The following is a 25798-nucleotide window of genomic DNA, read 5'->3' on the forward strand; positions in this document are numbered from 1 at the left end:
GATCCCACAGAGCAAGCAAGAAAAAGTAAAAACTCTTCACACTGCTTGTTCAAGTGCCTGCTGACATGTAACTCTGACTACAGAAGATTTTCAATCAGCATGCTAGGGATGTCAGAAACAGGACTACAGTCCTGCTAGCCTCATTTTCAACACACAGCCCTTTTGACTGTGGGAGGCACTGATTTCTATTAATTCAGTCTCTGTTGCTATTTTGCCAACTGAAACTACTATGGCCAAAGTTGCGATTAAAGTAAAATGATATTTGATCAGAAGAGAATAAGAAAATATCATTCAGGTATGGAACTGATAGCATTAACCATTGTCTGAGAACTACTTGGATAACACTAGCACTCAAGCATATACAATTTCCATAGTACACCCAATCTTCAGAATGACTGCTGAATCATTCTAGAATGCTAGAATTCTAGAATGGGACTTCTAGAATGCTGGCCAGTTAAGTACTAAACTGCTCCGCAGTCAAATACAGATTTTAGACAATACCAATATCCCTATTCAATGTAGGGACACCGGTTTTTTTAAAAGGGAAACTGATACAAACCGGACAATTTCTCAAGTCCCCCATGGTGCTGGCATTTTGTAGCAGTTCTCCGAACATATCTGGAGTGGGTTTCTCTCGTCTTTCCAGCATGCAAATTGCTTGATTGCTTGGATTGAAAGGAAAAAAAAATAGAACCAACAAGGATAAACACATTCCACTTTCATTAGTAACCAATACTTTAATCAAGCACTGCATGCTAGATTTCTTGTGAATGCAGAATTTCAACTTACCGTTGAAGAAGCAAATTTTTAAGCTTCACAACTGAACAGCATACACATGCATAGGCAACATCAGGTGTGGATTCAGTAACTAAAGGGTATCTGTGCATTTTCTAGCAGTGATGGTACAGGGCTTTAGCACCTGCCACTTTTCCCTACAACAGTGATGGCTACTATTCCTTGCCTTCTCAGTCCCACAAAAGATATGTTAAAGATGTTCTGCTTGAATATTTCAGTATTTATACAAACAACATTTTGTGTTTCATGAGGACAGACTTGGATTATTGGAGTCTGTGTGATACCGACTAGCATCAGAGTGCATAGAGCTTTTAAGTTAAGCAAAACAGAAAGATTCTTGCCCCAAGGACTTTACAACCTAAGTCTTAGTAGTTAGGGAGGAAGACTAACAGTAATGAACAGAAAGCTAGGAGGGATTGGCTACAAACTTGATAAAAAACTGGGGAGGGGGAGGCAGGGAGAAACTTGTCAAACATTATACCTATAGTAAAACGCTAATGCAAGTTTGAATACTAAAACACATTTATTTACATTACTATATACTGTAATTTACTTTCCTTACTACATATAACTGATGCTTTTCCTAAAATGTGCAAAGCAACAACATAGCTGAAAAACTGTACATAAGAATATTTTAAAATATTAATATTTATCACTGTGACTGAGCTACAGTCTCTCCCCATAAACCCATTCATATGATTCCTCTCTTGATAAAAAATCATAATGATAAAGATACAACTGAACTTCTAAGAGATCATACAGAACACTTCAACTTTACATGTTCATAGCACCATCTGCCTTGTATAGGTTCTTATACCCTTGATAACTGGGCAAAAAAGGCACCTTTTAGAGTGATGGTTCTCTTATATATTTAGCAACTGTACCTGTTCAACCCAGCATATATTCCTCCAGTGGCTGCTATTGGTGTCTTTACTTCTGATTATTATTTCAAGCTTATATAGGACAGCAAATGATATTCTTATTCCTTTTGCTATATATAGCCTGACCTTGGTATATGCAGAGGATCCATTCCCAGAGTCCACAAGACCTCCAAACATGACCACAGATGTTCTATGGTTGTCATCCAGAGGTGTTCTGAGGCCTGTAGAGGCCTCTACGGTCCAGAAAGGCCTCTGGAGGTGCCAGAAAACCTCAAGTGCCATTCTGGCACCTCTGGAGGCCTTTTTTGAGGCTGCACACAGTCTCTGCAGGCCTCAGAAAGGCTCCTAGATGCAACTGGAGAACTCCTCTGGTAGTGTCTGGGAGTTTAGGTCCGGCCTCCTCTACAGGTTTGGAAGCCAAAGTCAGTTAAAACCATGGGTCCCAAATCTGTGGATACAGAGGTGGGACCTGTAAACTGCTTTGAGAATGTCTTGACTGTAAAGCATAATTAAAAATTTGACAGTTCAAAATACATCTGTGGCACCTGAGTTCTCAGATTGTAAAGTGCTTGTAATTTCCCACTTATCTGCTATCCTTAAACACGTAGAACAGAATCCAATTGGCAAACTGAACTTCACAGCCTTTCAGGTATTCCTTCTTGCCTGACCTAACAGTCAAATAACATGCATTTGTCCCACTGCTAGCCAAGTTTCAAGAGCTATATAGCAACTATAGCTATATAGCAACTATTTCTGTGAACTGCTAATTCTAATGAGAGCATTCCCTATGCTGAAAGAAACAAAGGGGATTTTTCCTTTTCCAAAGGAAGAAAAGCAATGACTCACCAGAGTGAAGTGGTTGAGATATAATGCACCATCTGGATAAAGGGCAGCGGGTCAGAAGTGGCACCACAACTGGTACAGACACACTAAACCATAATGATAAACTTGTCAGGCAAAACTGAGTAAGTTTCCACTTTGCAAGTTTCCACAGCATTATTCAACTATCTTGAAATGGATTTTGCATCATCATACCTGCTCAAATAAAGTCATTGCAAACTTCTGATGTGAAATGCAATGAGGAGCAGTGCAAATATCCTCTTTAGATTCATCGGCAATGTGGAAGTGGATCCTCATCAAGAGGTTCTCCTGCACTCAGGGGAAAGGAAATGAAAAATACGTTAACTACAGGAAAGAAAAAAAAATCCTCATAGATACATAGCAAAAGGTGACATTTTATGGCTGGATGGAGTTTTCCTTCCAAAATTCATTTCAAAACGTAAGAGAATGCCAGTTTCTGACATATTTCCTCTACACTGGACTTCATACTAATGAACCTTGTATGCATTTACTAGTAAATCAGGATTTACCATTATCCTGAGAGCCAGGATGGTGTAGTGGTTCGGGAATTGGACTTAGACCTGGAAGATACAGGTTCAAATTCCTGCTCAGCCATGAAGCTTTCTGGCAGGCCTTGGGCCAGCCACTATTTCTCAGCCTCACCTACCACATAGGGCTGCTGTGAGGACAAAAGGGGAGAAGAAACAATGTACACAACAATGTACCCTGAGCCCTTTGGAGGAAGGGCAGTACAGAAATGTGAAGAATGAATGGTTTTAACTAATTTTCAAAAGTCAGCAAGTTTGGCCCAAGTGCAAAGCTGGGTCTAAAGAGTGAGCCAAAAGGCAGAATCAAGCTTTTGTGACTTTGTGCAACTTCATGATCAAGCACAAAACAATAACTTAAGCTGAACGAAAATACCTTCAAAAGGTATTTTTGTTCAACTTAAGTTACTGTTTTGTGAGGTTTCTATCAAATATATAGTAATTAAAAGGCTTGAGCAGAAACTTGTTAGCATTCCCATTCCTGAACCTTTATGTTGGTCTACGAGCCTGCAATATGAGCATTCTGTTTTGTTTTTGGTACAAACTCATACTGTTTTGTGATGGCACCAATTCATATACTTTGTTTTGCGGTGGGCTCAAGCCCTTTTAACAGAGAGCCTTTTTCAGTTTTACCTACTGCTGATTAGATAGTTTAACATAACCAACTGTGACATTTCAAGTTTGGTTAGGCACAATGGAATTGATCATGGCCAATGCCATGGAGCACTGGACCTTGGGACTATTTATGTGCACCCAGGCCTTGGGCTGTCCTTTCCTGGTTTGTTCTCACCCCATGCTGGCCCACTCTCCATCTTGTACTTTTCCCAGCTCATCAGGCACTTGGCAGCCTTTGGCAGGCACTAGCATTTCCAACGCTCAGTTGTTCCCAGGCTGCAATCCTGCTACCTGGGAGCACACCAGCTGGTATCACATTGTCTGTAGAGAGGGAGTGTTTCCACATGAGCAAGATCGTCTCCAATCCCAGAGATCGATAGGGATTGCTTCCAGCAGCTCTAGACAGCTCCTGGGAGAATCCCAGATGCTGCTGCAGCAGACTCAAAGGAAAATCTAGAATTGCATTCTGATTCCAAATTGTCTTAACTCTGTGTTCAACTCAAGCACAGGCAAGAAAAATCGATAGTAACTGTGTGAATCCAAATTTTCCTTACTTCAAAGCTGCTGAAAGTCCTGTGGCAGCCAAATGATGAGGAAGGGTCAATTCCCTGGTAGGCCCATCCTCTGGCGCCATCCCTGGAACTGACAGCCAATTACAGTAATATTTCTTCTCTCTCTCTTTTTTTTTCTCAAGCAGCAAACATACAAAGCCAGCAAAGAGCAGCAAAACCATGAACAACCCTGGAACAGGAGCCAAGTCAACCAAGATATTCAGATTCAATTAAGTTAGAAAAGTGTGCCCAAAGGGTCTGAGAAAAGAGTCTGAGAAAAACGTTGATTTTCTAAATCACAGGTCTCCAAATTGGAAATGGCTGTGTCCAAAAAAGCCTTCCCTGTCCCGAGCAGTGCTTACCATTCTGCTGCAGTGCCGCATTTCTTTCAAGCTGATCTGGGCACAGGGATGCAGAACGGTAAACGCCACTCAAGGGGGGGGGGCTTTTTCCAAACCCCAGATCTGGCCCACAGGCCAGAGTTTGGAGAACCCTGGTCTAAATACTAATGCTCTCTAAGGTAGAATAGCTGTATTCCTAAACCTTAATAAAATGTTTTTAAAACAGGATAAATGTGTGGAGCAGGAGGGGAATGGAGAAAAGGTGGAAGGCATGCTCTACTAAATAGATAGCCAACAAGTATGTTTGCTTACAAGAAGCAAGACATTTTCTCCTCTTGATAGTCTGTGCACAATGTCTTGCCCAATACTACCACAGTATTTTGTCCAGATTCACATAGAAATATCAGTCTCTTAAGGGCAGTGACAAAATCATTCAGGTAGACTCCTTGATGGTTACTAAAACAACTGAAGTTTGAAGGCCTGAAGAATGTAGGCATGAGTTTATTCCACTAGAGCAGTGGTTCTCAAATGTTTAGCACCAGGATCCACTTTTTAGAAAGAGAATCTGTTTGAAACCACCAGAAGTTATGTCATGACCGGAAGTGACATCATCAAGCGGGAAATTTTTTAACAATCCTAGGCTGCAATCCTACCCACACTTACCCAGGAGTAAGTCCCATATACTATCATAGTTAAAAGAATATACAGAAGTGTATATTAAAAGTACAGATGTGTAACATGCCCCAAATGCAGTCACATACAATGATAACATCAAGGCTAATACATTAAAAATAAAATATTGAAATGAATGGGGACCCACCTAATGGGTTCCAACCCACAGTTTGAGAAACACTACACTAGAGATTAGTAAAAATCTCCAGATGTCTGAATTAACCTCCTACCTTTCCCCCTCCCTCCAAAAAGGCAAGTACAGTAGTGCCTCGCAAGACGAATGCCTCGCACAACGAAAAACTCGCAAGACGAAAGCATTTTGCGATTTTTGGTGACTCGCAAGACAAATTTTAATGACCGTGCTTCGCAAGACAAATTTTTTTTTTATGCTTCATGCCAGTTTTTGCTCACATTCACCCTAAGGAAGGGGGAGGATCTTCATGCCGGTTTATGCTCACATTCACCCTAAGGAAGGGGGGGGGATCTTCATGCCAGTTTATGCTCACATTCACCCTAAGGAAGGGGGGAGGATCTTCATGCCAGTTTATGCTCACATTCACCCTAAGGAAGGGGGAGGATCTTCATGCCAGTTTATGCTCACATTCACCCTAAGGAAGGGGGAGGGATCTTCATGCCAGTTTATGCTCACATTCACCCTAAGGAAGGGGGAGGATCTTCATGCCAGTTTATGCTCACATTCACCCTAAGGAAGGGGAGGATCTTTATGCCAGTTTATGCTCACATTCACCCTAAGGAAGGGGGAGGAAAACAGCGAAGAAAGTGATGTCAGTGATTGTGAGCAAATGAGCTTCATAAATTCTGACTCTAGCAATGATGAGTTCTTGGGGTTTCCAGAAAACTAGAGTACTCAAACCTTTAAGTCTCTCCATTTGTTAATGACAGTGATAATGGTTTTTAATGCCACTGTTGACTGCTGTTCACTTTACATGGAGCGAAAAATACAGAATGCCTTTAAATAGCACTTCATAAACACTTTGTAAACCAAGTTTGACTTTTTTTGCCCATAGGAACGCATTAATTAAATTTCAATGCATTCCTATGGGAAACCGCGCTTTGCAAGACAAAATTTTCGCAATACGAAACGACTCGCGGAACGAATTAATTTCGTCTTGCGAGGCACCACTGTATATATATATATCTTCTAAAGTAGTATTTAATACTTTGGCTATTTTATTCCAAAGGGATGCTTTTTCACACATCCTTTTTCTAGCATACATTCAGTTAAATTAAATGTCCTAAAATGTTTTGCAGAGTTCTAGATCACCATCTGCTTTTACAGTAGCGTAAGGTTCATTAATATGACATCTCCCCAAACGTGTTATCAGAAACACAGCTCAGTGTTTATCCTTCCTATCAGGTCTGCATAAAATTGTATACTGAGAAAACATTTCATAAAGTGCTTCTGGGTATTGTGTCCGTTAGTACCCATTCAGAAACGTAAGGAACTCCTGACTGTAAAGCCTGCAGCCATTGTATAGATGTCATACTCACAAAGCATTCTGCAGCATCATCCATGATGCCCAGCTGAAAACGTTGCTCATCCTGAAAGGTCTTTGCAAGAGCACTACGGAGAGCATCAGAAGGCAAAACTTTCTCACTGCTGCACTGAAACTGGTTAAAAATTCCCTAGATGGGGGAAGAGGGAGAAGAAAAAAGTTAGTCTCTTTTTAATTAAGTAAAAAGTTACAGCATTTCAGATTTAAAATTCACATTTGCCATACTTTCAAAAATGGAAACCTTTTCTATAGTTGCAATCCTATACACACTTACCTGGAAGTTAGTCCCACTAACTCATTGGGGCTTACTTCTGAGTACAGATCTGCATAGGATTACACTGTTAAAGAGTTCAACTACCAGTACTTATCATATTGTCATGCACTCTGATGGCAGTACGTACTTAAGAGTCTGAGCCATGAAATCAGAACTTTGCCCAGCTTGAATGTCACCTCTGGCATAAACTCACTAGGTAGCCTTAGGCAAGTCATTCCCTTTCAGACTCAGCTTTCCACATGCAATATGAGATAATACTACCTAAAAAGATTATTGTAATTACCACATCAAGAAAATACACATGAAACATTATGGACACTCAGAAAGCACTAGATCAGCAGTTTTCAAACTGGATTTTGGTAGGTCACATAATGTCACCCAAGCTCTATGGAGCTTCTGGGTTGCTGAACTTTCATGTTTTTTAATGAGAAAACCCTGCCTCCGGAGCATATTTTTCCCTATTTTGCCTTCTATATCAGTTAATTACGTTAGAGAGGGAACCTGAACTCCATTTATATTGCCATCAAAAGGAAGTTGGAGAACATTTTTTTAAGGTATTTTCCCATGATGGTAATACACACTGTTTAATTAGCAGTTTTCAAAGTGTCAGGCAGACTCCCTAGAGAAACCCAGACAGTTAATAGAGAAAAGCAAACTCTTTCCTTATTCCTCTGACTGAAGCAGTGGCATCACTAGGATTTGCGTCACTAGGATTTGCGACACCAGGATTCGTCTGCGCATCACCCCATGTAGTGGGCGGGGCAACGCCCCAGGTGGTGGGCATGGTGATGTACCATCACCCCACCCCCACTGGTTTTTTGGCTGTACCTTTTGTTAGAACACAGATATTTCAATGTGGTTTGTATCATTGCATTCTGCATGAAATTACGCATTGATTGATATATATAACATGATGCTGTTATTCCTCCAAATTCTGATTTTAGTGATTTTGAAAACTTGTAGAGTCTCACACACCCCGTGTCAACTTACTAACACCTTATTGCAGCAGTTCTCAAACTTTTAGCACCGGGACCCACTTTTTAGAATGACAATCTGTCCAGGACCCATTGGAAGTGATGTCATGGCCAGAAGTGACATCATCAAGCAAATTAAAATAAATAATTAAAATAAAATAAAATAAATAATTAAATAAGGGGAGCCAGTCCTGTTCCAATAAGTGAATTTTCTCGGTAGTCTGCCTGCAATAACACCCCCCCCCCAAAAAAAAAGAAACAGTGAGATTTCCAGTCCTCCCCAGTGCCCAGTTTAAAGTTCTTCTATTTCAGGCATATCAAGATAAAGACCCAACTGGCTTTAGAAGTGCAAAATAGAAAACATTCCCCTTACCAGCTGAAGCCTCTTTTTTAGTCCTTTTTAGTGGGGGGGGGGCTGCCTTCTGGAGCATTTGTTGCGCTCCAGTTCCATCGGATTGGGACCATTCTGGTGTCCTCACATTCCCCTTTCCCTGGCCTGACAACCAGCCAAGGCACATCTGCCTACTCGCGATCAAACGCGACCGTGAGGCTGCTTAGCTTTCCATAGGGCTCAATACACTCGCAGCTGGGAGGGAGGGACATCCTTCTCCTGTGTTTTTGGGGGCTGCATTCATTGGATCAGAACCATTCTGATGTTGTTGGAGTCCTTTCAGCCTGCCCTTTCCAACAGATTAAGGCAAGTTTGCCGACTCATGAGTAAACATGGCCATGTGGCTTTGTTTCACTTTCCATAGGGCTCAATACATTCGCAGCTGGGAGAAGGGACCTCCTTCTTGGGTGTTTATTGGGGGCTGCATTCATTGGATCAGGACCATTCTAGTGTCGTTGGATTCCTCTCAGCCTGCCCTTTCCGACGGACTATGGCAAGTATGCCTACTCATGAGTAAATGCACGATATGGCTCACTTTCACTTTCTATAGGGCTCCATGCATTTTTTTCTTTCCGGTTTTTTGGCCATAACTTTGGAAAGGGCTATTTCACTTGGGTTTTTACATTGATTCAGCTGGACATTCCACATCCAACAGTGTATGGCATGACGGGGTAGCTCCTAAAGCCGCGATTTTAGCACGCCATCCCCCAGGGCGCGTCACCCCCCTTGGCATGTCACCTGGTGCCGTCTGCACCCCCCGCACCCCCCTGGACTGAAGGAAGAATATTTACAAGTAAGAAATGTACATTAAAAAAAGAAACTTATTCCCTTTTGTCTCACCTCATAATGTCATAACAAAATCTGGAATAATAATAATAATAATAATAATAATAATAATAATAATAATATACAGGTATTTATATACCACCTTTTCTTGGTCTTTATTCAAGACTTTATTCAAGGCGGTTTACATAGGCAGGCTATTTAAATCCCCATAGGGATTTTTACAATTGAAAGAAGGTTCTATCTTTCAAGAACCACAACATTCAGATGTTTCTTTCTGATCTGGTTTCACATTCTGGCCTCCATCCTCCCACGCTCAGAGCAGATGGAATAACTCGGCTCAGCTTGTCAGCTGCTTTAAGGTCGCACGGTGCTGGTGGCCTTGAACTGGCAACCTTGCTATCTGGAACCTTGTGGAATGCTGCTTGCATTACATTTGTGTATTCATACATAATTGTTTTTTGACTCTGCCTACAGTAAAGTTTGAGAACTCCTTTTCTAAATATTTGGAAACTGAGCTACTGTTGAAGCCTTATCTACTATTTTTATTATTTGCCTAAACTTCTCCATTTTGCCCAAATTAGCTTTCGGATTTCCTTAAGAAATGTAAACTTAAGAATTCTGGTCCTATTTTCTATGGCTGGCTTAGGAAGAGAATTGCTTAGACAGATGTGGACCTGCTCACAGTACAGGACAGGAAAAAATGGTACGGACTGGTTGAAACTGCAACAAGTTCCTTCAGTGTTATCTGTTTTACTGTGTGATAGAATGAAGGCTGTAATCTTTACTAGTACAGCTAGTGACAGAGTCGGAACTAGAAACTCTGCTCTAAAACAGGAGCCAGAGTTGCAATCTGTTTTGATGCACTATGGTGATGGTGGCCAAAGTGCCAAATTGCAGTGTACCTGGAATGGTGTAGTGTTCAATGATTATCACAGAAGATACCATGATACCTGGGCAAATTATGATCCATGCTCATTGACAAGGATTTTATACTGCATAGAGGCAATCAAGTCTTCAACAAATGGTGGCTTCCTAGTGAAAAGGGCTGTGGTTAATTGCTAAATTCTGATATAAACTGAAACACTTGCCATCTTTAAATCAGTCCAAGGAGCACCTGATGGGCACTATTATCAACCAAAAAGAACCTCTGACTCTTTAAAAAAAAAAAGACTCCATGCATAGGGTGGGTGGGGGAATCTGCCATCAAATAATAGGTTTATTATAGTGAAAAAAAACATGTGATATCACATTGAACAGACAAAGTAGACCGCATGATTACAAGAGAACATTTTGGCCTGTGGTTGTACAAGAGCTTCAAAAACAGCTTGAGCAGTGCAAGTAGATGTGTGCAATAACACATAACTGATTCTGCCTACATAATATAGACTTCACTGCCAAAAACCTGAATACTTTTTTTTGTCCTGGTGTCAGTCTAAACACTGTGTGTTGGTTTTCACCTCAGAAAACACCCTTTTCTGCCTGGAAAGTTAATTCTTCCTGTCTTTGTTACACAGGGGGGAAAAACTAATACAGAACCTCTACTAGAATCTACAAATCAATGCTTCATTCTTCTCAACCAACAACAAAACACCCTCTGTCCTACATCCTGGCACTACAATCCCTGGAAGGCAAACAAACTCTTTGTGGCATGCTTAGTACCATGGACCAGTTTCCCCCCTCCCTTTCCATGAGCAGAGATAAACAAACTCCAAACCAAAGCTATGCAGCAGATGAATAAAGAAAGCCAGGACTGTGCAAGCAGATGTGAACATGAACAATAGATCAGAAAACTGTTCTAGTGTCGAGGCAGTACTGCTGAATCCTACAGTCACTAAGACAGCTGACTTGAAAGGAGGAACCTTGAGCCACCACCAGAACCACTCATACTTGTTTTCCAAAGCAAAGATTCAAGATTGCAGCTCTAATTAGGGAACCTGCAATATATTTAATGTGGCTAGAACAGGTACAACAGGTACCTGATTGAACTACAGTTTTATACACCAACATTCAACGTGGATGATGCATCTAAAGTCAAAAGTCTTGAACCAAGATTTTCAAGAAACAGATTTACATTGCCATTACACTATCAAGTTGAGTATTCAAATGTGACAGATTTTCTTCTTAAGAAGTCCTAGTTATAGTCTACAAGTGGAAGGCGCATACAAAGCGAAATCTTATGGCTTTGCCTAAGCGTAGCCAAAAAGTACAACATAGAAATGAACCAACAGGCATTTATTTTCAGTAGCTTATGAAGTACATCTAGAAATGTAATTTACAGCAACTTTCAACACTTGAAGAGAGTGTTTGCTTCCTCTTTTGCTCCTACAATACCATTGTATTTTACCATATACTTACTTTTACAACCAACTATTGTATTTCAGTGGTTCCCAAACATTTTAGCATCCGGACCCACCAAAATAAAAGTTTCACTTTATCAGCCCCTCAAGCTTCTGTGGTTATAATGGTGATTAGGCTATATGCTTTGTGGATTAAACAACCTGTGGTTTGGGGGAGGGGGTACACTGCTACCTAATCTGCCCTGTCAGTTTCATGAGCCACTAAAAATTGAGTTGTGATCCACTGATGAACCCGAGACCCACAGTCTGGGAATTGCTGATCTATTTGAAATCTGTTTAGGGCCCTATCCTACCCAACTTTTCAATGCTGATGAAGCCATACCAATGAGTGGGGGGTACATTGCATTTTGAGGTGGGACAATCATGGAGACCTGTTTAAGGTAAGGGAACATGTATTTCCTTACCTTGGGGCTGCATTGCAGCTGCATCAGTGCTGGATGTTTGGATAGAATTGGGCCCTTTGAGAGTGTGTGAAAAAATGGAAAGCACAAAATGGTGTAGTCTAGCCTACCTTTGCTCCAAAACAGTCCTAGAAGATCTCAAGAATTGCCATGGACCTGTAAGGTACCAGGGACTCAAACCAGAAAGTCAGGCGCCAGCATTCAGATTTCTTACTCCCAGAACCACCAGGACAACTTACAGGCCAAAGGAATTACTGGCCAGATGTTTCTTATTCTGCAGTGCCACACCTATGCTGGTCAAAGACTTGTTTTGTTGTTCATCACTTCAGTCAGACTGAGCAATATGAAGAACCAATAGGGACCTGACTAGCTCTACATAACTGCTGCTCCAGGTCTGAGCAACTTAACCTGTTGAGTAACAATTACAATTACAGACTGCCTTGCTTTGTCTGGTCAATCTGGCATCTAAGCACCAGTTTGTTCTTAATTAAACCCTCTGCTCGAACCCTTTGTAATTCTCATTTGCCTACTCTGCAACCTGGCCCTGGTATGCTTCAACACACATCTGGAATTGACTCCCCTTTGACCTGTGCCAGAATTGAACCCCCTAGCTGCAACCTGTGTTGGCGCTTTGCCAAGGTGTGACAGCACAGAAGTTTGCAAATGTGAGCTACCCTCATGCTGAACATAAGAACATAAGAACAGCCCCACTGGATCAGGCCATAGGCCCATCTAGTCCAGCTTCCTGTACCTCACAGCGGCCCACCAAATGCCCCAGGGAGCACACCAGATAACAAGAGACCTCATCCTGGTGCCCTCCCTTGCATCTTGCATTCTGACATAACTCATTTCTAAAATCGGGAGGTTGCGCATACACATCATGGCTTGTACCCCGTATTATGCTGCCAGGCATAATACTTGGCAGAAGAGGAAAACAGGCAGTTAGCCATCAGTCAGTTAGGGCTCACATTTTGCATTTTTGCCCAGATGGGAATTTCAAGTTGTGAAACATCTTAATTCTTAGTGGAAAAAACTTCCCAAAGTAAATGACAGTATGACTACTCATTGGTGATTTCCTTTGCCCCCTACCTGTGATTAGAACATGAAACGCATGCAATAAGCATGACAATGTTTATTCAATAATTAGTACACAGCATTAGATAGGCAAAAATATAGACTCTTATTCCAGATCTTCAGAGCTTATAAAAATACAATACCCTACCGTCCCACAGAATAGATACTGAGATATGCTTTTCCTCAAGCAAGAATTCATCAGGCTAATTTACCTTACTAATCATTGAAACATCCATTCCCTTTGTTTTAGTTATATTTGCCACCACAATAACTAATCACATCATATTCCATACATAGTATAATCTTTTTTCTAAACCTGTCATATACTGTTTTGTAAGTTGCAGTTTTTCAATTTACTAGGAAATAGTAGGTATTTAAAGATAATATCTTTAATATCAATTAAAGATATTTTAATTGATCAGTCATCTCCCAATAACCATTTTAAATTCAAGTTCGTATATTACCTCAAAATAGGTGCTTTTGTGAGGTAACTGAATCAAGAGAGATTTCTTCCTTAAATTTAACCGACAAAAACTACCACTCCTTAATAGATACAAAGGGCTACCTATTCTTTCTCATTTTATAATGCCACAACACAGCAGAAGTGACTTCAACAAAGATGTGAAAAAGCAACTCCAAATTTTCCCTTCTTTTTTATACCAAATGTGCCAATATTTCACAGACCTACAGCACAATTCTATCTTGAGCTGGAACAGGCAGGCCAGGAGGCAAGATAGGGCGCAAGATAGGGCACCAAAGTGCCTCAGCCGGAGGCAAGGAGAAACTACAGGGCTCCTGAGGTGGCACTAGTCCGAGGAGAGTGGAGCGACTTTAAGCGGCTCTGCACTGCTCGGGAATGTGTGTTGGGATCCAGCATAAGAGCTGAGTTCCAGACCCTCCTCCTGCTCCCCACTCACCTGCTCCCGGGACCACCCTCTGCCTGCCCTAGAACACCTCCCACCTGCCTTCTCCCTGCCCACCCCAGGGCCTTGAGTCAGCCGAGCTCGGCTGACACAAGGCTCCACAGTAGAGTCAGCGTGGAGGCTGGATTCAGCCTCTGCGGGCCAGTGCACATCCCTGCGCCGTGGAGGGCGCCGTGGAGGAGGCGCAAACGTGTTTTACGGCATGTCTGCAACACTCCTGGGCCAGCGCAAGGGACTTGCATTGGCCCAACCCTGGGTCAGTACTGCGCCCCTAGTCATCTTGTTTCAAAGTTGAGAGACAAAAAATTGAAGCTCTTCTATCTCTGACCTGACAATTTTTGCTACCCTCAACTATTTTTTCCCCCCAGCTCAATGATGTAACTTCTGAAATGGTAACCAAAACTGTTCACTATTCAAGATATGAACAGACTATGAAATCGTAAAATGATGCTGTTACAACACCAAAGGCTCTTTTAGAAGCATCTAATACAGGCATGTCCTTTCATCCAATGAACTAGGAGACCCCCCCCCCCCCACACACACATGAATTCACTGTGTTACTTACTTTGAGAGCACAAAATATACAGGAATCTCCCATGCATTTGTGTGTTGTAAGTTGTCGAAAACTACGCCGAAAAATATCAAGGTGCCAGAGAACCTGAAAAGCAAAGTAGAACAAGTTTTAAAAACTAAAAATCCATTTCAGAAAGTTTTAGATTACAAAGGTAGGGTATAATAAATCATTAAAAGTATTTAAGTGTCTTCATGATTAATCTAGTGGTAGGATTACTGGTTTTTCTTAACCTTATCTATATTTATCCTAAAATTTAATCTAACATAATAGGAGAAAAAAATTCTCTTAAAGATAAGAGTAAGAAGTTCAGGATTGCAGTATATGTTATATCACAATAAACCAAGTTTGAAAATTTTCAATACATAGCAGCATGGACCAAAGCACTTGATTTTCACATTATCAAAAATAATTAAAATTTGGAAAAACTTTTGAAAGCTTCATTATGATATAGAAAGGGAAACTGGACACAATGGATTCTAAAGAACTCTGAAATACGAGTTGAAAAATATCTGAACTTGGTACTTAGGCTATATACCTTACCTTCAGTGATGTTCCCAGGGCAATTTACAATGACATCATAAAATATGCACAATCACCACCACAGAAACACAATTGTGTGTACATTTTGTAATCTCCATCATCAGCAACGTTTATGGAAAAGTGTTGGAGTTTGCAGGATTTTTTTTAAAACTGAAGAGATATTATTCCAATATTCTAAAGACAGCCCAATTAGTTGAGTACAGTAGTTCAAACTAAGACACTTTAAACTCTGTTTAACGTAAGCAGACAATGTAAGCAGAAAATTATTTGAAAAAATTCTTGATATAGTTAAAAATAAGGGACAATTATCTAAAAGAAATATTGGAGATACAGTATTTAAGAGTAGAAAAATAAATGGAGAAATAGGTACAACCAAGTTAATAGAAATTAGTAACTTTTTAACTAATGAGCAAGTCCACGATCTTTATAAGAATAATTTCAAAGTCCTTTATAATTGGTACTTAACTCCAATTTAATTAAACCAAACTAAAAGAAAAATAGCAGGGGTCTGCTGGCACTGTGCATTATGGTGGTAATGACACTGGAATTACAGAAAAATTCAGGAGTATTAGAGGAACGCAGCAAACATTAGATAATTATATTATCTATATAACATTAGATAACATAAGCCTACAAAATTGAGGGTCAGAAAAGTTTTTCCCGAACTTTATGGTGGTTTGATATGAAATTGGGGTGCTGATTCCAAAAATGGCATTCATTTTGCCCTATCACGTCTAGTTTTTGAGATATAGTATAGCCTCTTTAGAGAATGGTTCAAGCAGCTTCCTCATGAGGAAGCCATGGTGTAGGCTTCCTCATGAGGAAGCTGCTTGAACCATTCACTAAAGAGACTATGCCATGTCTCCAAAACTAGATGTGATAGCGCAAAACAGATGCCATTTTTGGAATCAGCATCCCAATATATACCCAGGAATTGGTGTAACGTTTAAGAAAGCAAAATGTGTGTTGGCCTGTGTAATTACAGTGACCCCTTGATTTAACAAACTAATGGGGGAAGGGGTGTCCATTAATGCCAAAAGTCCATTGAATCCAAATGTACTGAAGGCAAGGGAGATATGCATGAGCAGATTATCAGTTTTTAATGAAGCAGAAAATGTTTCTCTCCAATGTCTATTTAATCGAAGTTTGTTAAATTGAGGGTTCACTGTATGGCAAGAATTGAGATAGCAAGTATTAAGGAAGGCACCCAACTGATGATGTGCTAAAAGGATCATAAATATTTTACACATGGGCAAGATTTGGAGAGTCCAATCTCTCCAAAGTGCATGGAGGCTGCTTAAAACAACAGTAATAGAGGCCCAGCAGAGGTGTATACCGCAAAGAAAGAAGGGTTCCACTAAATCCAGGAGAGTGCCCGCATGGCTAACCAGCCAAGTTAGAGAGGCTGTGAAGGGCAAGGAAGCTTCCTTCCATAAATGGAAGTCTTGCCCTAATGAAGAGAATAAAAAGGAACATAAACTGTGGCAAAAGAAATGTAAGAAGGTGATAGGGGAGGCCAAGAGAGACTATGAGGAACGCATGGCCAGCAACATTAAGGGGAATAATAAAAGCTTCTTCAAATATGTTAGAAGCAGGAAACCCGCCAGAGAAGCGGTTGGCCCTCTGGATGGTGAGGGAGGGAAAGGGGAGATAAAAGGAGACTTAGAGATGGCAGAGAAATTAAATGAGTTCTTTGCATCTGTCTTCACGGCAGAAGACCTTGGGCAGATACCGCTGCCCGAACGGCCCCTCCTAACCGAGGAGTTAAGTCAGATAGAGGTTAAAAGAGAAGATGTTTCAGACCTCATTGATAAATTAAAGATCAATAAGTCACCGGGCCCTGATGGCATACACCCAAGGGTTATTAAGGAATTGAAGAATGAAGTTGCAGATCTCTTGACTAAGGTATGCAACTTGTCCCTCAAAACGGCCACGGTACCAGAAGATTGGAGGATATCAAATGTCACACTGATTTTTAAAAAGGGAAAGAGGGGGGACCCGGGAAACTATAGGCCGGTCAGCCTAACATCTATACCGGGTAAGATGGTGGAATGCCTCATCAAAGATAGGATCTCAAAACACATAGACGAACAGGCCTTGCTGAGGGAGAGTCAGCATGGCTTCTGTAAGGGTAAGTCTTGCCTCACAAACCTTATAGAATTCTTTGAAAAGGTCAACAGGCATGTGGATGCGGGAGAACCCGTGGACATTATATATCTGGACATTCAGAAGGCGTTTGACACGGTCCCTCACCAAAGGCTACTGAAAAAACTCCACAGTCAGGGAATTAGAGGACAGGTCCTCTCGTGGATTGAGAACTGGTTGGAGGCCAGGAAGCAGAGAGTGGGTGTCAATGGGCAATTTTCACAATGGAGAGAGGTGAAAAGCGGTGTGCCCCAAGGATCTGTCCTGGGACCGGTGCTTTTCAACCTCTTCATAAATGACCTGGAGACAGGGTTGAGCAGTGAAGTGGCTAAGTTTGCAGATGACACCAAACTTTTCCGAGTGGTAAAGACCAGAAGTGATTGTGAGGAGCTCCAGAAGGATCTCTCCAGACTGGCAGAATGGACAGCAAAATGGCAGATGCGCTTCAATGTCGGTAAGTGTAAAGTCATGCACATTGGGGCAAAAAATCAAAACTTTAGATATAGGCTGATGGGTTCTGAGCTGTCTGTGACAGATCAGGAGAGAGATCTTGGGGTGGTGGTGGACAGGTCGATGAAAGTGTCGACCCAATGTGCGGCAGCAGTGAAGAAGGCCAATTCTATGCTTGGGATCATTAGGAAGGGTATTGAGAACAAAACGGTTAGTATTATAATGCCATTGTACAAATCTATGGTAAGGCCACACCTGGAGTATTGTGTCCAGTTCTGGTCGCCGCATCTCAAAAAAGACATAGTGGAAATGGAAAAGGTGCAAAAGAGAGCGACTAAGATGATTACGGGGCTGGGGCACCTTCCTTATGAGGAAAGGCTACGGCGTTTGGGCCTCTTCAGCCTAGAAAAGAGACGCTTGAGGGGGGACATGATTGAGACATACAAAATTATGCAGGGGATGGACAGAGTGGATAGGGAGATGCTCTTTACACTCTCACATAATACCAGAACCAGGGGACATCCACTAAAATTGAGTGTTGGGCGGGTTAGGACAGACAAAAGAAAATATTTCTTTACTCAGCGCGTGGTCGGTCTGTGGAACTCCTTGCCACAGGATGTGGTGCTGGCGTCTAGCCTAGACGCCTTTAAAAGGGGATTGGACGAGTTTCTGGAGGAAAAATCCATTATGGGGTACAAGCCATGATGTGTATGCGCAACCTCCTGATTTTAGGAATGGGTTAAGTCAGAATGCCAGATGTAGGGGAGAGCACCAGGATGAGGTCTCTTGTTATCTGGTGTGCTCCCTGGGGCATTTGGTGGGCCGCTGTGAGATACAGGAAGCTGGACTAGATGGGCCTATGGCCTGATCCAGTGGGGCTGTTCTTATGTTCTTATGTTCTTATTCCCTATTCACAGAGTGAAAGGGCAACAAAATGTCAAAAGGGTTCAATACAAAGATGTACACTGGGGCAAAACACTCCAAACACTCTTCCGACCTGGACCTATCGCTGAGACCAGCAACAATACGAGCTCAAAAACTCTATTTAAAAAATAAATAAATAAATAGTTTGACAAGGGGTGGACTGCAAGCCCAAACGTCAATGACCTTCCCTTGCAAAAGCAGGGCTGAAAAGGGAATGAACGGTTAGCTCCCGCACCGAAGAGAAGCTGTTTAAGGTTTGACCCTACCTGTGCTGGCATGAGAGGATTCCCCAGTTTAACAGAATACCCTTCCTCTACCAGGGAACATACACTAATAGTCTGAGCTGTCAGTGACTGACTAATCAGAAAAGAAATCTTGGGGCCATGGCACATACCTCCATGACAAATGTTAATTCAGTGAGTGACAAATGCAAAAACAGTTAGGAATTATGAGGAAAGGGACAGAAGATAAAACTGCCACATTGAATGTCTCTATACATATCTGTAAGTACAGCAACATAACAAAAAACAGGCATCATAGGATTGGAAAGAAGTTCAGAAAAAGGCAAACAAAATGGTCAGGGGGTTTGAAGCATCTACCATAAGAGAAAAAGATGAAGTTTGGCTTTTTTGGTTTGTTTTTTAGTTTAGAGATAAAAAGAATATGGGGGAAATGACAGAGGCTTACAAAATTACCACAGATACTCACATATAGTATAGTAAGTGAAATTTTTGCCAAGTAATCAAGCTCCAATTATCACTTCGCCTTATCTCCGGGCCAATCAGAGGGCAGAGCCTTTCAACTCTGAAAAGTTTTGTTTCTCAGGCAGCAGGTAGGCACTGAAGAGATCCTTTCTACAGCAACTAGGGCATTCCAGCCAAAGTTAACCTTTTATTCTCCTTCCTACTGCTGCAGCCTGGTTCTCTGTTTTTTGAAACACCAGGATGGGAATCCTCCTTTCCATCTGAAGCAGGCTACAATTCAATGCACCCTTACTTAAGAATAACATCTATGGCAAGCAGTGGGTCTACTTCTGAGTAAAAAGGGTTGCAAATATATGCAGCTGCACCTCTCTGTGAATTGAATTGCACACTCCCAGTAATGTGTTATATGTTGTATGTAGAGCTTCTGGTTTAACACGCCAGACACCTTAAAGGTGGATTTGATTCATGGTTCAACCTTTTACACTTGCATATCCCTTGGTAGCCTATTTCCATAAATTGTACCCTTCCTATTAGCAAAATGTTTGTACAAGCCCTCATCTCCCCCATATGAAAACACAGACTTCATGTATTTATTACAGTGCTTTCTCTTTTCATCTGTTTGAAGAACAGAAGGCTCTGCCTTTGCAATGTTTTGCACCAGAAGTGTGCTGAGAAATTCTGGGTGATTAATCACTTTCCATATTACGTTTCAGTTTTTTTACTGTGCTGGTTTTCAATCACTGGTTCATACATGAATTGATGACCAAAAACTAGCTATTGACTGTGAAAGCCCCACCAACTAGCTACCTTCCTTCCTGCCTTGTTGGCCCTGCAAAGCATTCTGGAGCATGACCTGCCTTTTCCTGCCATTATGCCATTCTTTTTCAAGTATCCCTAAAGGTTCTGTTGAGTGTCCCTGGGAGTACATGAATATCAGGTTGGGAACCACTGTTTTACTGGTACGTTGTTTACAGTGCACTTACTCTGATAGTGCTTACAAAAAGGTGATGAAGACCAGAATTTAAAAAGAATAAAAATGTATCTTAGTAAAAGATCATATGTTTTTAATAAATTAGAGACTACAGTTCTTAGGTAACAATTAGTGGTAGGTTATTTTTCAGGATCTGGCCTTGGGTAAAATCAGACAAAACTACAATCAGACACCCCCCTAAGTTTAACCCCCAACTTATCCAAGGGTCATAGAAAATTCCATGATTGTTGGCTCAAAACCTGCCCTCGACTTATCTGTGGGGTCAACTTATGGGCGAGTGTCTGCACTATATGGAAGAGAGGTATTTCTTAACACAGTGCATAATTAACCAGTGAAATTCACTGCCACAACAGGTAGTGACTGTCATTTTGTACCTATTAATTTACCTTGAGTTTTTGGCACAACAATTTCCCATGAAATGTCCATCCTGTACTAATGGCACACTCCGAAATCCAACTCCATTCATCAAACTGAAGCCACATTTGCACTATCGCCTCCCCCATATTTCTGTCCCCAAACTTCAAGAGCATATTTCTCTCAATCTGTCACTCTGCTAATAGCAGAACTAGGTAGCTAACAATCTCATGTAAGCAAAGTCAACTGGGTGGCAATCCAGGCTCTAATATTGAGGGCTGCTATACATTAAGCAAAGAATTGAATCAAATTCTTTAATATCCCTTTTATAAAGCTAGAACAAAAAATACCATTTCAGAAACTCTTACTGAACAAATTGTTTAATTAAATAAGGGACAATAAATAAATATTTGTTGCCAGGAAATATATTTCAATTGACAAAAACTCCAGTTAAATAGATATCCAGAGTTGTTTTGTACAATCACCACAACAGTATTGTTTTTAAAAGTGATACAATCTAAATTGTGGACTCTCCAGTTACCATAATACTATTTCCAAGTAACATTTGCTATCACTTTAAAAAACTCTTATTTGTGCTTGAGTTCACACAGAAAAGATAAAAACTATTTCTTTCCAAAAGCAATTGATTATAAAATGCATGGGAAAGAGAAATTAGAAGAGATTTCCACATGCTTTTCTGACTGATTAATATTACAAAGTTTTAAAACTACCACCATTTCAAAAGTTTTAGTCAATGTATGATACACAGATGAGAAATTAAATTCAAAATACAAAACATTTAATCATACTAGAGATTAGAAAAGATTGCAGTCAGAACCCAAAAGTTTGGTCTTGCTACTTTGCAATGCAGATGCTATCAAGCAGTGTCTTAGTCACAGAAGTTTTAAAAAATGGAGTGTATGTATTTTTAAAAAAAGACAGAAGCACACATTCTTTCTTACCTGTAATGCACTATTTAGGAAGCAGCTATTCTGTCCTGGCTCATTGCTGAGACCTTTACTAGGTGCTATAGATGTTGTATTACGTGGAGTGAACATTCCTTGGACATTGCCGCGTCCAACAGAAAAATAATTCCTCTTCCAAGACATCTTTCACGTTAGCTCTGTAGCATACAGGTGGTTTTATACCTGCATATTATTGCAATAAGGTCTTTTCTTCTATTCAAAATCAGAACTGGTTGTGCAGTCCCACGACCAAAATTCTCTCTCCAGATTTTGCACTTGTAGCTTCATGAAGCTACATGTACACTGTATTTTTCCTCAAATCCAACCAACACCAAAATTACAGCTCATGTAGGGAAACACCTGCCTTAACATCTGAAACAAAGACAGGCAAATGAAAATAATCCATGGTCTTTCAAGGACAGCTGTGCTACTGTACCATCCCTTGATCTTTAAAAAACAAGTTAAGTGGAGCACTTCTGCAAATAATGCCAGAGCTGAGAACAAGCAAAAATAACTTCTTGTCACCCTTTTGTACTTTTCAAAGACTGATGAGCAAACCCCCAAAAGAAGAAGAGTAGGCAAGCAAAAACTCAAGCTCTTGTCGCTTGCTCTCCGAGGTCTCTCGCTGGAATACTGATACTGGCAATTCTGCTTCTTACATGTCAAGCAAGGGATACATTCCAGGATAACGTCCTTTGAATAGAGAAGGCCTTCCTGAAGTTCTTTTAACTTCCTGTGCAGCACTGGAACAGTTTCTTCTACTACTCTCTTTCTCCCAAGTGGAATGCCTAGCTGTGCCAGAAAGTTTGAGAGAGAGAAAGAAATAATCAGAGGCTTACGTCACTTAATTACTCAATTGGTTTTGTTGTCTTCTGCCAAGATCAGCATTGCTTCACCTCCTACCAGAAACTTGGGAACAGAGTCAAAACATAACAAACAAACCCCACTGACATCAAAGCATTGCAGCCAAGAAGGATTACCGCAGTAAATTCTGTAGACACGTCTCTAATAAGACATTTGGGTTAACTAGCACAATAGAAAAATTTAAACTTAAGGTGCAACATACAGGACTAGCTACAGTATCTCACTCTACACACGTACTCCCAGATGTCTTTTAAGTCGCCCAAAACTTTAGCCATAAGGTCCCAAATCCCTGCTGAGTACTGAAGAGATGGTAGACGTAGAACTCAATTATGTAATAGAGTCTAACACTTTTTCAAATTTTATTTTATTCCAAAGCATAGCTTGCCTCCTGAAGCCAGAAGTTTTTAAAATTCAGATAGCACATTGTCCAAAACTAGCAGAGAAGCTACAAATAAGCTTTGGAAAAGCTACAAAGAGCAGTATGTGCTTAAGGAATAAACAGAGGTGTTTGTTTCCTGCAAATAAGGAAGAACCACAGCCTAAGGGCCCAATCCGATACAGCCACAGTGCACTCCTGAGGTAAGAGAACAAATTTTCCCTTACCTTGAGGAGGCCTGCATGACTGCCCTCCCCCACATCAGGATGCAAAACACACCTCACTGGCAGTGCTGGAAAGCTGGATAGGATTGGGCCCTAAGTATTCCAGAACACAATGAACTTACTTCTGAGTAAAATAACACTGTTTTCGAACACCCCTATGAATAAATCAGGAGTGATTATGTGGATGACATACCACCCCACTGTTAGGAAACATAATTCAGTGTGGATGAACAATGACCAGATCAAGGCAGAAGTACAGTTTGAAGAACTCACAATATAACCTTTCATTTTAAAAAATGAATTTGCGCTATCATCTCAAATAGGTTCATGACACAGCAACGAACACATTCCATGAACAATATGCTTATGTAACTTATGAAACTCCCTATTTTAATTTTTAAAGTTTAGTTTTACAAAATAACCGGAATGGATAAAAACAAACCAACACAAGGAAAACAAAACAGCTATAGAAAAGTAAGAACATTAGGTAATGTTCTTAGGTAAAGAAATAAGTAAGAATTATTAGGTCATTGGAAAGAGGCATATAAAGCATGATGTCAGGTTAAGAAGTCAGAAAAGTCTTCAAATATAAAACCAGAAAGACATCTGACATTTAGATACATGTCTAATATAGCAGTTAGGTCCTTATTAGACGAGGCAATAAAAGGAAGCCACATTTCTAGAAAATCATCTAAGCTTGCTACCGCAGACCCCACCCTTTCACCTCATCCTAAAAGGGAAGATCCACAATGAAGGGTGTGTGACAGCCGGGTTTTCAGAAGGATAACACTCACTCTGGATTACATGTCAAACAAGGGGGGAATGGGTTTATTCAACAAATCATCCTTAGTTGGCCCGACAGAGTCTCTTCCCTTAGTTAAGCTCACTGAGGAAAAGTGATTGCCAGGTCTTACACCAAGTCTCTCTGCCATTGGGCATGCTGGTCGGGGGTTGATAGACCCAACTGGGAATTTTTGGTGGACAGGTTGCCCTCATGGAGGCTGCAGCCTGTGGAAAACCCTGCACCCCTTCCTCTGTCCATACCTTCAACTCCTTCCCTCTTCAGCATGTCTTCCCAAGTCTCTCTCTCCCTGCTTGCCTGCACCTTATATTTCTATATTTCTTTTCCCAGCTTCTTTCTCCTGTCCTTCTCCTGATCTACTGGTTGCAACTCTCATTGCTTCTCCCTCATTTCTCCATCTGCTCCATCCTCCTCTTCTCACCTCACTGTCTTTGTTTTTAAACCTTCCCACCCAAGTAACCCCACCCCCTCCCTTACAGCAAATCAGACGAGGCCCTCTAGGGTTCTGTCAGCTCCACAATGATATTGTCACTGTACCAGAGCTGTAACAGAGTGAGACAGCCAAGTATGACAGCCTCACATGGATCCATCAGCCCCACAGAGTGAGGCTGAATGCCGTACCTGCTCTACCATCTGAAACATAAATTTACTGACACTGTGAACTTCCTTTATTCTGCTCTGCTATTTTCCTGCAAAATAATTCAGAAAGTAACAATAACAATTCTCATCAATCAATGGCACATGTCTCAAATAAAGTTATAACAAAGCAAATTACAGCTCACAAACATGGGGCAACATAGCATTCTCCAAATGAATTCTCCTCAGTGAGATGTTTTTAAAACAGACTTAATTTTTTTTCTTTAGCCATTTGTCTCCAGATTAGCTACTATTTTAATTGGGGTCACATTTTCAACTGATCAACGGCTGCAAGACCAATATAGACTTGCAGGACTCCACCCACCGGGTGACTCTCACATAAGCAGGTACAGGCAAAAGGCTCTTCAATTTCCTCCTCCCCACTCCGCCGTGTGAACTACACTAGAGGTTTTGGTAGAGCACCTCAGTCACTCACTAATATTTCCAATATGCAGGCCTAGGCATAGGAAGTATGGATCGGAGGTGCATACTGGAGGGTTCTGCCAGAGCTTCTCTTGTTGCCCATACAACAAGCGAGACAGTTAGAGCCCTTCAGCAGTGTCTCAGTTTGGTACAAAATGTCTAAAGAGGCACATGTGTGTGCACACACAGCGTATCAATGGGGGCCAGATGGAAAGCATCTGTAAACTGGATTTGGTCCCTGGATCTCCAGCTGCCTATCATTACATTAGAACTCTGTGCAGGGAGGAAAAAAATGTGCAAATTAGATATAAGCTTTGGTCATTATCTTCTAATGGGCATTTTGTCCATTCATTTCACTTATCAGAGGATCAGGTTATACAATTAAGTCTCAACATCCCTATGAAGTAGGCAAGTGTAATTCATATTCTGTAGACAAATCATCCCTTGTTCTCAGTGCTGCATCCTAACTACTCATAAACCTTCCTTAAGAGAATGCAAGTACAAAGACTAAGCCTGTTTTGCAGCATTCCTAAACACTAAACAACGTACAAGAATGATTTCAAAGCAATTTCCAATGCCAGCCCAGCTCTTCGCTCAAGACTCAATGCCAACCCAAGCAGCACTTCATGCAGTGAAATCAGTGACCACTATTCCTTTACACAGACTTAAGAAACAGCCTTGTTAATTACTTAGGTATGCGAAGGGGGAGAAAGCATCAAACCCATATAGGATGATCCACAAAAGCAGAAATTGAGAAAAAAGGAGTCCGAACCTTGTGACACACTCTATGAAAATGAGAGCAATGTTCCAAAGGAGGTAAAAAAAAATAGAAGGAAGAGAAAGAACATGACTACAGCTATAGTCACAAGGCGACTACAGCTGTTGACAA

At 41.0% G+C, this 25798-nt stretch overlaps 1 protein-coding gene across 3 annotated transcripts in view; it reads right to left on the reverse strand.

The window, feature by feature from the left end:
- Positions 1 to 22315, reverse strand: part of USP54 (ubiquitin specific peptidase 54) — a 77427-nt gene extending 55112 nt beyond the window's left edge. For all 3 annotated transcript variants that reach the window (XM_066621152.1, XM_066621153.1, XM_066621154.1), the window contains exons 1-6: positions 21582 to 22315; positions 14503 to 14595; positions 6753 to 6887; positions 2712 to 2825; positions 2523 to 2605; positions 560 to 665 (exon numbers count right to left, since the gene is read on the reverse strand). In XM_066621152.1, coding sequence (XP_066477249.1) covers positions 560 to 665; positions 2523 to 2605; positions 2712 to 2825; positions 6753 to 6887; positions 14503 to 14595; positions 21582 to 21728 — 678 coding nt within the window. In that variant the 5' untranslated portion in view covers positions 21729 to 22315. The remainder of the gene's footprint in view (positions 1 to 559; positions 666 to 2522; positions 2606 to 2711; positions 2826 to 6752; positions 6888 to 14502; positions 14596 to 21581) is intronic.
- Between the last annotated feature and the right edge of the window lie 3483 nt (positions 22316 to 25798).

Source organism: Tiliqua scincoides, chromosome 3 (assembly GCF_035046505.1).
Source record: "Tiliqua scincoides isolate rTilSci1 chromosome 3, rTilSci1.hap2, whole genome shotgun sequence".
NCBI classification, from domain to species: Eukaryota; Metazoa; Chordata; class Lepidosauria; order Squamata; family Scincidae; genus Tiliqua; species Tiliqua scincoides.